Genomic DNA, 16264 nt, shown 5'->3' on the forward strand with positions numbered 1-16264 from the left:
TTGATAGTTTTATACTTTTGAACTCGCTAAGTAAATATAATGTGTAATAATGCGTAATTTATTTAACATAAAGTTTTTTTTAGAAAGGTTAAATTTAACAGGTCTGCTATTTTTTTGTAACAAGAAAAAGATTAAATTTTTATAAAATAAAGTAAAATAAAAATCGAAGAAGGTTGATGATTTTATAAAGACATTCAAAGGTTATTTCAGTTAATTACAATTATTCAGACTCTAGACAGCTTAAATTTTTTAAAATTATTTTTTTAAAAAAGCTCAAAGATAACAATTAATGCTAGAAATTCAAAGGTTTTGTTTCGTGAATAAATTTTTAATATTAAATGTGCTTAACTTTTTAAAGAAACATCTTGCTTTATTGTCTACTTTGAAAATAGTATTAAAAGGATTAAGTCGATGTTTTTAAAGTATTTATAAATAAAAATGTTCTCTGAAACCTATTTTAAGAACTTTTTTGTGGCTTTGGAAGGCAGCATCACACAAAAATTAATATAGCCGCATGTATTAATTTAATAAAACATTTCACAAACAGATATTCAGCAAGGTAAAAATTAAACGCTGTAAAAGCTTTGAAGTTATAATAAAAAAGGGTTTATTTGAATTTTTCTACAAAATAGTGAAAAACTGCTTTTAACAGATAAAAGAAAATTTGTATTTTTCCTCGATTTAAGAATATGCTGTAAATAATTCGTATAAAAAAACCGTTGTAAATCTAAAATCATCTCCAAAAAGTTCACGTTCTCGTTTATAATTAAATAAATGTTCATTTTCATCCCATGCCTTTTTAACCATTTAATAATATTTTTTTAAAATGTGTTTGTCAATTACAGTAACCACAATATTTACCGCTACCATCTACCTACAAGTGCCTAAAAATGAGTAACGTAAAAAAAAAAATTACTTCCTACCGGATGACTCTAGCAACCGTAGTCATAAAATGTTCCAAGTTTATATATTTTTAAACGATTTCAAAGTTTGTACAACAAAATAATAAAATATTTTTTTTATTAATATTTAGGTATCGATTACGGTATTTATATTAATTGATATTCCATTCCAACTACATGAGAAAAAATTAAAAAGAATATCTCAAATTGAAGCAGTAATAAAATCAAAATTATAATTACGGTACAGAATGTGAAAGATTCGTATTCTTACAAAACTCATTTTGAATAAATGATGAATTTTTTTATGGTGTTTAAATTATTGTGTGTACCTACAAGTGTTTGATTATGATTCGAAAACTCTGCTATAATTAAAAAAAACTATTGACATAATCGACAAAATTGCGAGATAAAATAAAAAAAATACGGAGCTTAAACCAGCCTCTGACGGTCGTAAGCTTCGTAAATGCCTAGACTTCCATATTCTTCTTCATCTACGTATGTTGATAAGTCAAAAAATAATATAAAAAAAATACAACTTGCACGTTAGCAATAAACTCAGATGATAAAACGGAAATAAATTGTAAAATACAAACGACATAATTTTTACACAATTTATTTCTACGGGAATTAGGTGTATTCGTCATATTTTTTGTACTTCTACAAAATCAGCATAAACATATATTCGACGGTCATGAGGGGCGGCCTTAATTGGGTTCCGGGACAAAATTACTTTCAATCCCTGCTTTACTTTTTACTTCCCGGTACACAGGTGGTTTTCATCATTTTCATCTTTCTTGTCTTATTTCTTTTCAACAATTTCATCCTCGCATTCTTTAAAATTAAGATGAAGTAACAAAAAGAAATCCATTTTTAGAAATTCTTTGAAATACACAAAAATAACAGCGACGATAAGAAATACGGACGACGCACAATTAATTTGTGAATATGTATTTCTCCTAATGAAGTGAAATTCCAACTGAGCGACGTAAATTTCTATTGACATTTTAGCATAGATGAAGAAAAATGTGGATGTTTGGGCATTTACTGAGCTTACTTACGACCATCATACGCTGGTTAAAGTGGTCACTTTACACAGTGTAACATTCACCAATTCTACCCACGATTGACAGCTACACTATTTAAATTTTTGGAAGTTCTATACATATGAACCAATTTAGAAACCTTGTTCTAAATTGTTGAAAATTCAAAACATAGTGCTTGAATCACTAGAATTTCACTAAAGACATCTATGGTGAGAGAAAAGAAGATTTTTATTAACCACAAACTCTTTTATTTGTATGTGAGGTCCGAATCCTGGAATTTAATCACTTACCTACATGAGAAGCGCTAGAATCGCATTAAAATAAAATTAAATAAAAATAATATGAAAATAACTCCTATAATTGGAGATAATCTTGACTTCTAAACAATTATTTGGACACACGCAAAATAATGTAGGTACATCAATTTCTGTTAGCACCTTGCATTGTTTCCCGTTCCTTGGGATTTGATACAATACAGCAGCTACCCAATTAACCGGCGGACTATTCAAACAAAATGTACTCTTTTATTTAAAAGTTTCATTTATTGATTCGGCAGTCAATTAGTAGTAACATCTAACCATTTTAATTTAAATTTTACTTGGTAAATACTACTTTTTATTAAAATCTATTGTGACACGTTATTTGATACATTCTGCATCATTTTCAAATTCAGCATGGTCAAACACGATGTTTGAAAATAATACGAAATGCATCGAAATACGTCTCAAAATTTAAAAAAGATGGTGCTATTTACAAGAAAAACTTAAATTTCAGTTGAAATGTAATATTTTATCATTGGTAAACGTTTAGAAATATTCAAAATTATTGAATAGTAGTCAAATATCATTAAATGACAAACCATAATGTTTTAGCAAAATAAAGCCAATGTTTCTTAACGAGTTCATTGATCAAATGAATACTCATTACATTAATGGCACAATAATAAATTATATAATTAGTTTTCATAAGTATGAGTAATATGTGTAAGGTAAACATTTTCTATATTATATTAGACATTAAACATGTATTAAGATTTATTCCTTGAGAGAATTTCAGGTTGCCAGAGTACATTACTGTTAATGTTCCTAGCTTTTCTAACATTAAGAAATAGTGTCGTAAGAGCGAACCCTTTCGGTAGCGATCATTTATTCCTATGTAAGACTATGAACACTAATACAATGATCATCCACGAATCTTAATCTACCACCGCAGCGTTCCCATTAGTGCAGAGGCGAGATTACATTTCTTAGAAGGTAATTTAAATCCATCACTTTCTATGTGCAATGAACAAATTGTAATTGAAATACCCTCTATACATATAATCGTATTATATGTATAAGGGTGTGTCTGTATATTTTTCTTCAAACTATTGAACTGAGAAACGAATAGATTCTCGACTATTGCATTTTGTAATCAATCTTATAAATCCTTTAGAAAAACTTTCATTGGTCTTTTGTTCCCTTAAATTCATCAGAGCTTTACGTTAAAATACAGAAATGGAACCTCTCATAACAAGCATAATTCGATCCAGAATCTTATTCGTAAAGCGAAACATTTTCCATTAAAAGACTCATATGTAAATGTCGTCAAAAAATAGACTTACCCTTTGTCTGTAACTTATGCGAAATTTCGATCGTTAAGGGAGCATATATTTCACATTTTTATATTAATATATATATATATATATATATATATATATATATATATATATATATATATATATATATATATATATATATATATATACACACATATATATATATATATATATATATATATATATATATATATATATATATATATATATATATATATATATATATATATATATCAATATATTTATATATATATATAACAGGAGTCTAAATATTAAAGATATTCTTCGAAATACTTTTAATAAATTTCAAAATAATGTTGATTCTTAAGATTCAGTTTTAAATGAAAAAAAATTTTACGTTACGTGACGTTACGTTAACAATGGTAAAAAACAACAATTTTAAACAACTTCCAGTAAACCCTTGGTTAGTAAGTTAATTATATAATCACTCGTTTATTTTGTAAATGGATCGTTCCGAACAGATTTACCATAAAATTGATAAACGAACTTCTCTCCAAATAAATGATTATTTATTTCAATATGAAACTATAAACGAAGTTTCCTTCAGTAATTTTTTTATCGTCTACAGATTTTGCCAACTTTTGATACAATCTATTGCACAACGAAGATATTTTGTCTAATTAAATGCTATCCCCTTGGATTTATATACATTTGTACGTATTTCGATGATTGTTTATTTATTCAATAGAAGCCAAGTCAAATAAATTACTAAGAAGCTCTAAAATTATTAATTAGCTAAAGCGAAGAAATTGAAATTAATTTTCCAAGTAATTAATAACGGACGCAGTAAATTTGAAGTAATCTACTGGATACCTGTAAAATAATTATAATAAAAATAATTTGCTTTTTATTACAATTCACCTCCATAATATAGTATTGAGCTCATTTGGCTACTACGCTGGAGGTCCCGGGTTCAATTTCCAGGGTAGTTATAACAAATTTGGGTGATGTCCACCCTCATACTTATTTAGTATCACCCTGGGCGGGTATACAGAGCGCAGCACTTCATGCAGTTGACGATCAAGATGACGTCAATGTGATGCGTTACCCTATGTAGCATTGTGTGCTGATAATAATTAAATGAAGGAACTGTATATTTTTATATAATTTTTATATAATATTTGACGAGTATTAAATGTTCTTTACGTTATGCTAGTAATAGGTAGAAAAAACTGTATTTACAATAATTTGTGTAACCAATTTGAATATTTGTACAACTTCTCTTGCAATTGTGTAATTTATTCTATGCCATATATTTTTACAGCTTTTATTATTTCCTTAAGAGCTGAATGAAATTTTTGATGAAATTTTAAAGTAATTTTTCCATTTATTGTTTCGGCATTAACTTTGTGGTAAGACATGTTACAACGATTTAAGAAAACACTTCGTTTTTTACCACTTGAGTTTTATTATAGACTACATGTTTCAGAAGTTAAACTTCCATCATTCAGGTCTGTATAATAACTGTTAATAATGTTATTATACAGACCAGAATGATGGAAGTTTAACTTCTGAAACATGTAGTCTAAAATAAAACTCAAGTGGTAAAAAACGAAGTAATTTCTTTAATCATTGTAATTTTTCCATTTATCGATCAACTTTTCAAATATTGTATTGTTAGCTGTTCAATACAATTTGATATTTCTTTTAATGAATTTTCTCAATCAGAAATAAACGAGTAATTTAGGGGTCAAAATCGGTCTCATTTATTTGGGCAGGTTAGGTAAATTGTTGAGCCCGTTACACAGGTAAATATATGTATCGAATAATTAAAACTTGTTTGTTCTAATTCTAATAAATTAAAAAAAAGAATAAAGTACTATTATGAAAAATAAGAATATTTTTGATAATTTTTTGGCAAATGATATTTTTGACAAAAAATTATTTCTTCATTTGACTGAATATAAAACATACGAGAGAAAATATTTTTAGACTCCACAGAAAAAAAAGAATGGAAGAAGTCAGCTCGAAGTGAAAATGCATTGATGCATTGAATAAAATAGATGCTGTATATTTGTATGAATAAATATGTATTTAACACATTCCCAATAGTCATCAGAAGATTTTATCAGCAATAAGATAATTATTTTTAATTTACTGTATTTTTATATGCACTGATATTTTCAAGCTTAACGTTATTTCAATTAATCCTAAAAAAGTCTTGTTATCAATACACTTTGAAAACGTTTATATATTCTATTTATTCGTTGTTTCATTTAATTCCCTAGCCATAAATAAAATGAATTGCTTAACCACTTTTAAAACATTTTTTCCAAACTTCTATAAAAGAAGGATTACATTGGAAGACGCTTAGTATAGGTTTTAACTTTTTAAATTACGTTAGATTTTCAGAATTAAAGTAAAAATTAAACACTTTTTTAAAAAGTGCAATCTCCACAGGGACTATTTTTTAACCTTAAATAGAAAAACATTGCTTTCTTTAAATCCATAGTAATTGTCTATTACGACTAAAGGATTTACTGGAGACACATTAAATATAAGTTTGTATTTGTTTATTTAAACATATTTCTAGAACACGAAGAATAAATATTAGAGACAAAGAGACATGTTTATATATTTATCTATTTATATATTTTTGTATGGTGTTTTTAGGGTTAGTTTTTTTAACTGGCAACATAGTCAACAGACTGTCAATTTGGCAATTATAGCAACCATGAATAGACTGAATGATAACTATACGCATCAAAGATTCGATGAATGGGTATACAATATTAAGCTTGATCTTCTTTCTCAATGCAAAATTTTGTTTACCGATACGGCACAAATTTTGTTTTAATGGCTATGTCAATTAGCAGATTTGATAAATTTGGAATGGAGAAAACCTAGATACTTTTGTTGAGATGCCCTTACATCCATTAAAAGTCACTGTTTGTTGTTCTTTATGGGCAGGTGCAATCATTGGCACATATTTTACAGAATATTACGGTCAATGGAGAGCGCTACAGAACCATGATTACTGATTTCTTTCCTCTGTTGAATGGCATCGATGTGACAGAGCTGTGGAGCTGTGAACCTTCAACAAGATGGAACAACATGTTACACGGCGGGTGCCACCATATAAATACAATAAATTGTTATTGCGGGAAATTATAAATGCAATAAATTTGAATTTGTATAAATTAAAAAAAAAAAAAAAAAACAACCTGTATTAAAGTTCCGAAGTTGAAATATTGTGAACCCTTACCGCACCCCAATGGTGCATAGGGCACTGCTTCATATAAACGCAGTGTTATCTCGATCGTTTACACATGAAGGAAAGGTGATCAGCCGTCCACTTCAGGTACCAGTCCACGGTAATAATATTGAATAAATATTATAGTGAAAAACTCACTTATATTTATTAAACCCCCCTGGGAATCGAACCCGGGACCTCCAGAACGGTAGCCGAGCGTGCTGACCATTACACTACGGAGGCGGACAAAATGAAATATTGGGTTACCAAAATTATTTATTTTAAATTGTTAAAGTGTGATGTTTTATTATTTCTTGTATGATTAAGATAGTAAATTGTACAAATTTTTAATGCTTATCACGTGTTTAAACTCATTATTTTAAGTGAACTTCAAAACAAGATAAGTTGTGATTAGAGTCCTTTTCCCCTATGTAGAGTTAAACTTTGTTCTGAGAAACCATTAATATAATTATCGGTATATTATTATAATGTTCTAAGAGCTCCAACTGGATCCTTAACAAACAACGTTACATTTACTACAGTGAATAACATTCATATTCTGGGTCAAAATTACATGTGATCATTGCATAAAGTTATCTTTTGATGTTGATCCATTTTATAACAATACGAGTAAATAGATGAATAATTAAGTTTGTATTTTTTTTCAACACTAATTCATTTAATAACTATTTTTAATACTGTCACAAGAATAATTCCTTGTAAAGCCACGAAAATCTACAAAAATACCCCTCAACATCATTATAAATTAGATAAATGTGTGTGTGTGTGTGTGTGTGTGTGTGTGTGTGTGTGTGTGCGTGTATGTGTGTGTGTGTGTGTGTGTGTGTGTTTGTGTGTGTGTGTGTGTGTATGTCAGTGTTAATATATGTATGTACCATTTCTATTTGCAATATTTATATAAATATCTACGAATCCTTTTATACATATTAGAAAAAGGTTAGGTTAGGTTAGGTTAGGTTAGGTATATTAAAAAAAGGTTACGGAAAAATAAAGATATCGTTATATCACCAAATATATAAATATTGTTATCTTATTCTAATAATAGTAAATGTATTTTACATTCTTTTTCAAGCCTTTATTTGCACCCAAAGGTGCATAGAAAACTGCATTGTATTGACGAAGTGTTATCGTTACTAACATATAGGCAAGTTCAGTACCAATCCAGGGTTAGATTAAGTAAATATTAGAGTGAAAATGTACTTTAATTTATTTAAACTCCTGCATGGCAGCCAAACGCGGTAACAACTAAACTATGGAAGCGGACACTTTTTTTTAAACCTAGCTCTAAAAATGCTAGAATTTATGAAGGTATTTAACTAATGACACTCAAATTCAATACTAAAAAAGTACTTTATAAAATTGGATTATCTGAAGGAAAAAATATGCTAATACCTGTTATCGGAAGCTCGATAGTAAATAACAATGAAAACGTTTGATTATTTTTTACCAAAGTAAAATTTTCCTTATTTGAGGTTCAAACTTATTCATTGAATAGAATCACCAACCAAAAAAGTATGTGAATCTAGAAAAGAGAAAAAAAAACTTCATGAATATTTGTAACAAGCACTTTATGAATAAGTATTACTAAAAAGGTCCAATGTTTTCACTCATTATCCGAAACACCTGGATCAAATATTACAAAATCTGAATGTCTACATTATCCCTACTTAGTACCTTCTTGACGTGCCTCCCTTAGAATGAAGGTAGAGTTTGGAGAAGGGATGAATGATACAAATTACTCAACCGCTTGCCGACAAGTTAAACTTGAAATTGGACCGCGTAATACCTATTGGAACCCGTGGGCTTTAAAATGGGCTTGGAGCTGATCTGCATTTACAAACGATTCGAAGCTCGTGTGTGATGGGGATATTGCCGTGGTTGAATTAATTTTTTTTTGATAACAATTCGAATATTTGTGATTCAGTGGAAATACGTGCAAAAATGAATATGACCGAAATAAAATGATTGGTTAATGTAAATTTTTCATTAATATGCTCATGAGGGAGCTGAAAAAGCGTATTGTAGGAAAAACACCAAAAAATATGTATTTCCCTTTTTAATCTATAAAAATTATACCATTTATATTTTACCGGATTTATTTATCATTTTTACATAAAATATTTCAAATTACATGTTTAATCATATTAAAAATGTATAACTGGAAAGGTCAAAGCTTGTTTTTTATTTTTTATTCAAATTATTTCGGTAATTTGACATTTAATCATATAATGAAACATTAAAAAATATGTTATACTTAACTTTTTAAAAAATTAACGCAAATCAGCTTGTAAAATATATATTTTAATATTAATAAGCATATGTACGTGTGTGGCTATGTGTGATAATTAATCAAAAGAAGGATATTTAATAGTTTTTTTTCTTTCATTATTTATTTGAAAGTTAATAAACCAGAAACTGCTGAAATGCGAAAGCTTAGATGGTCAGCTGGAGTGTCTCTTAGAGATAGAATAAAGAGTTCACGCATTCGTGGAAGCCTGGGTGTAACTGATATCAATAGTAAGGCAGAGGAATAGCAATTGAGATGGTATGGAAACATAGGACGTAGAGATCCTGAACATATTGTAAACTAGGCGATCACCACGGATCTTTCTCTAAAAATATCTAGAGGAAACTAAAAATTTCAAGAATGCTACAGAAAGATAACATGCTTCGAAGGCATGACCTAAGTGACGTTGTGTATTATATAATGACCTACAACCTGAGGATGAGGAGAGTTAACCCAGTCTACAAAGACGATAATTCGGTAGGGGCGAGGAAGATAATTTATTCAAAAGTTTTAGCATATTTTCATAATTCTTTTTCAAAATTGAAAAAACCAAAAATGTCGTTAAACTAAATATCATTTTTTGACATCTTATCAAAGATGAAGACGAATATGGAAGTCTGGACATTTACGGGGCTGACGACCGTCATAGGATAGTTGAAGTGATCACTTTACACACGTGTAACATTCACCAATTCTACCCATTATTGACAACCACACTTCTCAAATTCTCGGAAGCTCTATTTATATATATATATATATATATATATATATATATATATATATATATAAATATAAATATATATATATATATATATATATATATATATATATATATATATATATATATATATATATATATATATATATATATATATATATATATATATATATATATATATATATATATATATATATATATATATATATATATATATATATATGAACCAATTTCGAAACACTCTTCTTAAATCACATGAATTTCACTAGAGACATCTATTGGTGAGATGAAAAGAAGTTTTTAATTGAGCAGAAAGTCTTTTATTAATAACTTCTATAATTGGAGTTAATCTAGATTTGTGAACAAGTATTTGGACACACTCAAATGTTGTAATCTAAATATGTGTTTTGTTTACATTTTCTAAAAATGAGGTAAAGTTTTGTCAAAATAAGTTTTCAGGTATTTATATTTTTCGAATTGTGTTTGATTCAGCCGAAGTTTAATGATCGTTAGTAGTTAGAAAGATAATCTGAATCCAGCTAAGAATCGTTTAAAAATTTTACCTTAGGCTTTTAGGAAAAGGCTGTTATCAAATCTCCATGGACGTGTTAATTAAAACCCTTAAGAATAGAATATTTTCGTTAGCGCATTCGTCCAATCAATATTGTTTGTTGGGTAAAGCATTAATTACGTAGTTTACAAAAAAATAAAGTCAACATTAAACATACTAGGCTATATTTAAGTTAAATAAGTTGAGTTCCCAATTTTCTCGATAATATGTTTTAAAGAGGGAAGCATAAGCCTGTGTGTTTATTTTTGATATCCTATCTTTATATTGCAGACTTCGCCAAAATTACTGTGGAGACGACCGTATTCTCTAAGGTCGATTATGTTGATTTTACTAAATATATAAAAGCGGTTTGTAATTCGAGCTATCTGAATCTATCTAAAATGACCAACCAATCAAAACTTTCAATGTATAGTTTTGGTTGCGGGTTGAATTTTCATAAAATTTGAAAGACGTATTTTTCAATGAATTTAATGGTTTCTCGAAACTTGAATTTTACTCTATTTAATTATTCATTCTTCAAAGGATCGCCCAAAATATATGAATATTTTTAATAACACGAAAAAGTGAACGACAAATTATAAAGATAGTGTTAAAATATTATTCTTTAATTTTCTTTAACTGAATTTTGTGATATCTTTGTTGAGATTTCAACAAAAGTCTACTAAGTATTATGGACCAACGCTGCTTCTTTCAGTGACTGAGATAATGAATAGTGAGAAGTATCACCCAATTCTACTGGAAAAGATACTACCAGAGATACAAAAACGAAGGTCAAATGGTAATGGAATATTTCAGCAGGATTTAACCCCCTGCCACAAATCCAAAAAAAAATTATGAAATTCTTCACACAAAAACAATGAAATGTGTCGGACAGGTCAAGAATTTTTCCAGACATAAACTTAATTGAAAATCTGTAAGAATCGGCTCTCCAAAATTGATTGCACTACGGTGGAAAAGGTCATTTTGTCTATAATTCAGGTATGGTTTCGAGACGAAAAAATAGCATCCACATACGAAAACCTTATAGAATAGATGCCAAGAATGGTAAAATCTTTGATTAAACCCAAATGAGATCATATTAAATATTAATTTGTGATAAAACCAATTAACAATAGATTTTACAAAACTTTTTACGAAAATATAACAAATAAAGTTTTGTTTCAATTAATCTGTTCGATCTGTATGTACTATGTATCATGAGATCGATCATATATCTAGAGGTTTCAATGTTTGATTAGTGTGATTATAAATCACGGATCACTTTTACTTTTACGGAAAAATAATTTGGATGTTTGCGTATTGCAGGGTTTATGACCTGTCAAAGGCTGGTTTAGTGATTTCTTTACAAAAATGCAATATTCGCCACTCTACCCATAGGTGACAACCACACAACTACCAATTTTTGGTCTCCGAGATTTTATATATTTAAAGTAATCTCAAGAAAGATGAAAAATAATAAAGAAGTCAGAAAATTACACGGCTTATAATCTGTCTTTGGCTGGTTTCAGTGACCACTTTATTTATACATTGTGTAATATTCACCATTCTACCCATAATTGACAATCATACTTCTCATATTGTATTTATGGTTTGATTAAAAAGGTCAACCGTATGTTACTTCATCGACAACATCTACATATAGTTTAAATAAGTAAATTTTTAATAGTAGAAACCTTCAATAAATGTATGATCAAAACCAAAACCAAATCCTGAATATGGGAACGAAATTTAGACACGCTGAAAATATTACAGGTAAAATAAAATGCAACTTAATATCTCTTGTTTTACACCCGAATTTGTCTGCTGACAATCCCATCTTTTAAAAACCATGATGGTAATCTGAATTTCACATTTGAATAATTTTTTGGAAACTTTTTTGCATGAAATATTTTACGTAAATTTATCCGTCTTTTATAAGATATCAATAAAACCTAAATAATAACCTATTCTTGGGGTTTGAATCCATTTCTTTGTTCCATGATTTTAAAAATACATTGAAAATACGAGTATAATAAACACAAGCAAATAAACGTGTGAGAGTTTATTAACCAGCGCTAAACAATGAAAGCCTGAAAATCTGAAAAAGGTAGAATAATAAATAAAATATGAACGGCTTCTGACCTAAGGCTCTTGTTTCAGAGGTGATAACGCTAGACGCGGAGGATCGTGTTTAGCGGCGAATCCGGGTGCGGGGGATGCGCGGGGCAGGGGGCGGCCTTCCAGGGGAGCGTCGCCACCGTCGCGACGCTCAGCGTCAGCCGCCTAGCGCAGGTAAATGTTCGCCGTGAAGGGTTTAGTTGATACTTTGTTTTTATTTGCCTAATAAATAATAAATATAATAAAGGTTTGGCATAACATTTTGACAGGAACCTTTTTATAAAGCCTTTTTTGATCCTGCCATGTTTTTCTCTTAATTTGAGTATTTATTATTTTCTTTGTAATTTCATATAAAAATCATATTTTTGTACAAGCAACGGCACGATAATTAATATTCATATTATTTTTTTGACATCTCAACATAGATCAAGAATTATTTGAATGTCATTTACGGAGCTTACGACTTCATAGGTTGGTTTAAGTGATTACTTTACACACGTGAAATAAAAATAATATGAAAAATAACTCCCATAAAAATAGATAATTATAGATAATTATAGATAATTATAGACACACTTAAAATGTTGTTAAAATTAATATGGATTGTTTTCGTTTTGAGACAAATACTTGATTATCATTATATATATATATATATATATATATATATATATATATATATATATATATATATATATATATATATATATATATATATATATATATATATATGTATATATATATATATATATATATATATATATATATATATATATATATATATATATATATATATAAAATATATATATATATATATATATATATATATATATATATATATATATATATATATATATATATATATATATATATATATATATATATATATATATATATATATATATATATATATTCAACAATAATTAATATAGCACCGTTCCGGCACCTTTCAGTTTCAAAAGGAACCTTTATTGACACCTCTGCACCACTTTTAATTTTAAAGAAATACGTATATCAAGGTCCTGTTTTAGTACTTTCAATTAAATTTCAAAGAATAAATAATGATATTCCAGGTTTTTCTTGGAAACCATTAGAGATGGTGCATTTTTCATATGAGAAGGTAATTTACTCGATAGTCTGGTCGCTTGGACAGTTACTGAAGAATGATGTAAGGGGAGGAAGGGAATGTGTTCTCTCCTGAGAACAACGAAGCGAATGACCATGATCAAAGCTGTACATAAAGTTTTCAACAAAATATCAAAGTATATTGGGTATGTGAAGAATATTTTGAAATAGAAAGAATAAAACAGGGAGAAATTTATGGTTTTTGCACCGATTGAAACAAAGTCATTTAGATTCAGTGCGAAAATATGAAATAATTTTTTAATTTGTAAAAAAGCAACTGCTATATTTTGAAATTGCTCGAGACGATTATTAAGTTTGATTTGGCTTTTAGAAATCTAATATTAGCATAACACGTGAAAGTTAACATAAAAGGATAGATTGTGACATAATTATTTTCGCTATAATCGAAAGACAGTTCTGTAGAATTAACGAATAAAGGGTGCCATAAAATCTTTTTTATACCTTAGTGATTTGTTAAAGCAATATGGAATTTGAATGTTATTATAATATTTTATGGCCATCTTTAAAAAACGATCTTAACTGATTAAAAAAAATATGAAAAATACAATATCTTACTTATTGATTCGGCATTAACTTTGTTGAATGACATGATTATTTTAATAAAAATTAAACACTTGAATAATCCACTTAATTGAGTTTTATTTTTATTTACGTCTAGTTTCGAAAACGACAATTGTTTTCATCTTCTGGTACAAATTAAAACTAATACCAGAATAATTTGTACCAGAAGATGAATACAATTGTCGTAAATAAAAATAAAACTCAATTAAGTGGATTATTCAAGTGTTTAATTTTTATTAAAATACTAACTAACTAACTAACTAACCATCACGCCGCTTTCCCGCAGGGGTAGGCAGAGAGAATCGAACGCCACACCACTCTGTCTTTGCAAACATTCTTTGCCTCTTCTACATTCATGCATCTCCTCATACATACTCGACGATTATTACGACTCCTGACCCGGCCGCTTTCAAGTATTTGACATACCTGATTGTGCCAAGTTTTCCTCGGTCGTCCTCTGCTTCTTTTTCCAACTACATTCGCCTCATAAATTTCTTTAACCGTTCTTTCTTCACTCATACGCTCCACATGTCAAAACCATCTCAACACACCTTTCTTAATTTTATCGATAATGCTTATCTCAGCCTTACATTCTTTCCTTATTTCATCATTCGAACATCTATCAAACATCGTTTTGCCACACATTCGTCTGAGCGATCGCATTTCGACTGCATTCAGTCTGCTTTCATCCTTCTTTTGCCAACTCCATGCTTTGCTTCCATACATAAGGGTTGGAACCAGAACTCTATTGTGTACTGCCAGTTTAGCTTCCGCTGATAGATTTTTATTTGCTAAAACTGATTTTAGTGCACCATTCATTCTGTTCCCAGCATTCACTCTCCTTTCTATGTCTTTATCTTATATTCTTATATTATACAATATCTTATATTCTTAATTAAGTATAAAAAATAAACATTTTGTGAACGTCCCTCTCCAAACTCAAGTCCTTATTTTCTATAATCAGTAAAAAAGACCTAAAATACGAATACAATATTTTTATAAAGTACAAATAATTCCCTAATTGGAGTTTATTAATTTTTGTAACAATATTAAAACAAGAAAAATATAACGCACATGAATCAAGTTAAGCATGTCGATATTTAATTTACTTTAATAATAATCAATTAAGTTCTTGATAAACTAAATATTTAATAAAATATTGTTAATCTAAATCCATTTAAACATTAATTAAACGTGTTTTTGGATATTACAAGTATATGTTCTTTAAAGTATATTTGGTTTCCAAGCTCAAATATTTAAAACACTGGCTTCAAGTTTAGTAATATAATAATTTTAAGGTGAGGTGGATATTAAGTTTAAGCTCGGGTTTTAGTGGTTTAATCTCGCGTCTCGATTAGTTGAACTTAGTTTTGAAGTACACAAATATTTTTGTGCAGGTAATAGAAGCGGCACCAGACGACGCCTCGTTCCATTACCGGATCAGCTGGGCGAGACCGGGCCGACCAGATCCTTCTCCAGCTCTGTACGAGTAACTGCACCCAGGATAAGATGTTCTACATTGTAATGTCCTGAAAAGTGAACTCTAAAAGTGTTGTATCCTGAAAGTCCATAAAGGGGCATCGTAAGGTAGTATTTTCATGCATATTTCTTTTAAAAGAAACTGTTTTCTTGAGTATAGTAAATTTAAAAAATGAGATTGAAGAAAGGTATCAATGAAGATATTAAATAAAGATGCTTATCTGATTGATTTTAATCAACAGGGAGACAAAGAGAATGCGAGTTCTTAAGTTCATATGGACCAGTTCGGAACATTTTTATGGTGATTTTAATGTTTTTGTTTTTAATCGCACGAGTTAATACAAAGATTTTACTAATTACAAAAAAACTACAGAATATTTTTTTTTGTATTAAATTTTCCTACAAAAATAAACGAAAGAATATTGTAATAATAGGATATTCAGAAATGCTAAAATTCTAAAATATTTATGTAATTGATTTGCTTTACTTTGTGTAAAATGTAAATTTTTAATTGAATTTAAATAAATATAATTATCGTATAGTAAAATATAACGTGGATATTTTTAATAAACGTTGTAAAAATACGCGATACGTGTCCAAATGTTACGCACAACATTTCTCCTCTTGCAAA

General features: G+C 28.6%; 1 protein-coding gene across 1 annotated transcript in view; it reads left to right on the forward strand.

The window, feature by feature from the left end:
• Positions 1 to 15647, forward strand: part of LOC148306146 (cholecystokinin receptor type A-like) — a 109862-nt gene extending 94215 nt beyond the window's left edge. Inside the window, 3 exon segments of the mRNA XM_088265552.1 lie at positions 10624 to 10700; positions 12508 to 12624; positions 15552 to 15647. Coding sequence (XP_088121678.1) covers positions 10624 to 10700; positions 12508 to 12624; positions 15552 to 15647 — 290 coding nt within the window.
• Positions 15648 to 16264: the final 617 nt, after the last annotated feature.

Source organism: Brachycentrus maculatus, unplaced genomic scaffold, assembly GCF_059751285.1.
Source record: "Brachycentrus maculatus isolate JH-2025_06_01 unplaced genomic scaffold, ASM5975128v1 h1tg000249l, whole genome shotgun sequence".
In the NCBI taxonomy this organism is placed as follows: Eukaryota; Metazoa; Arthropoda; class Insecta; order Trichoptera; family Brachycentridae; genus Brachycentrus; species Brachycentrus maculatus.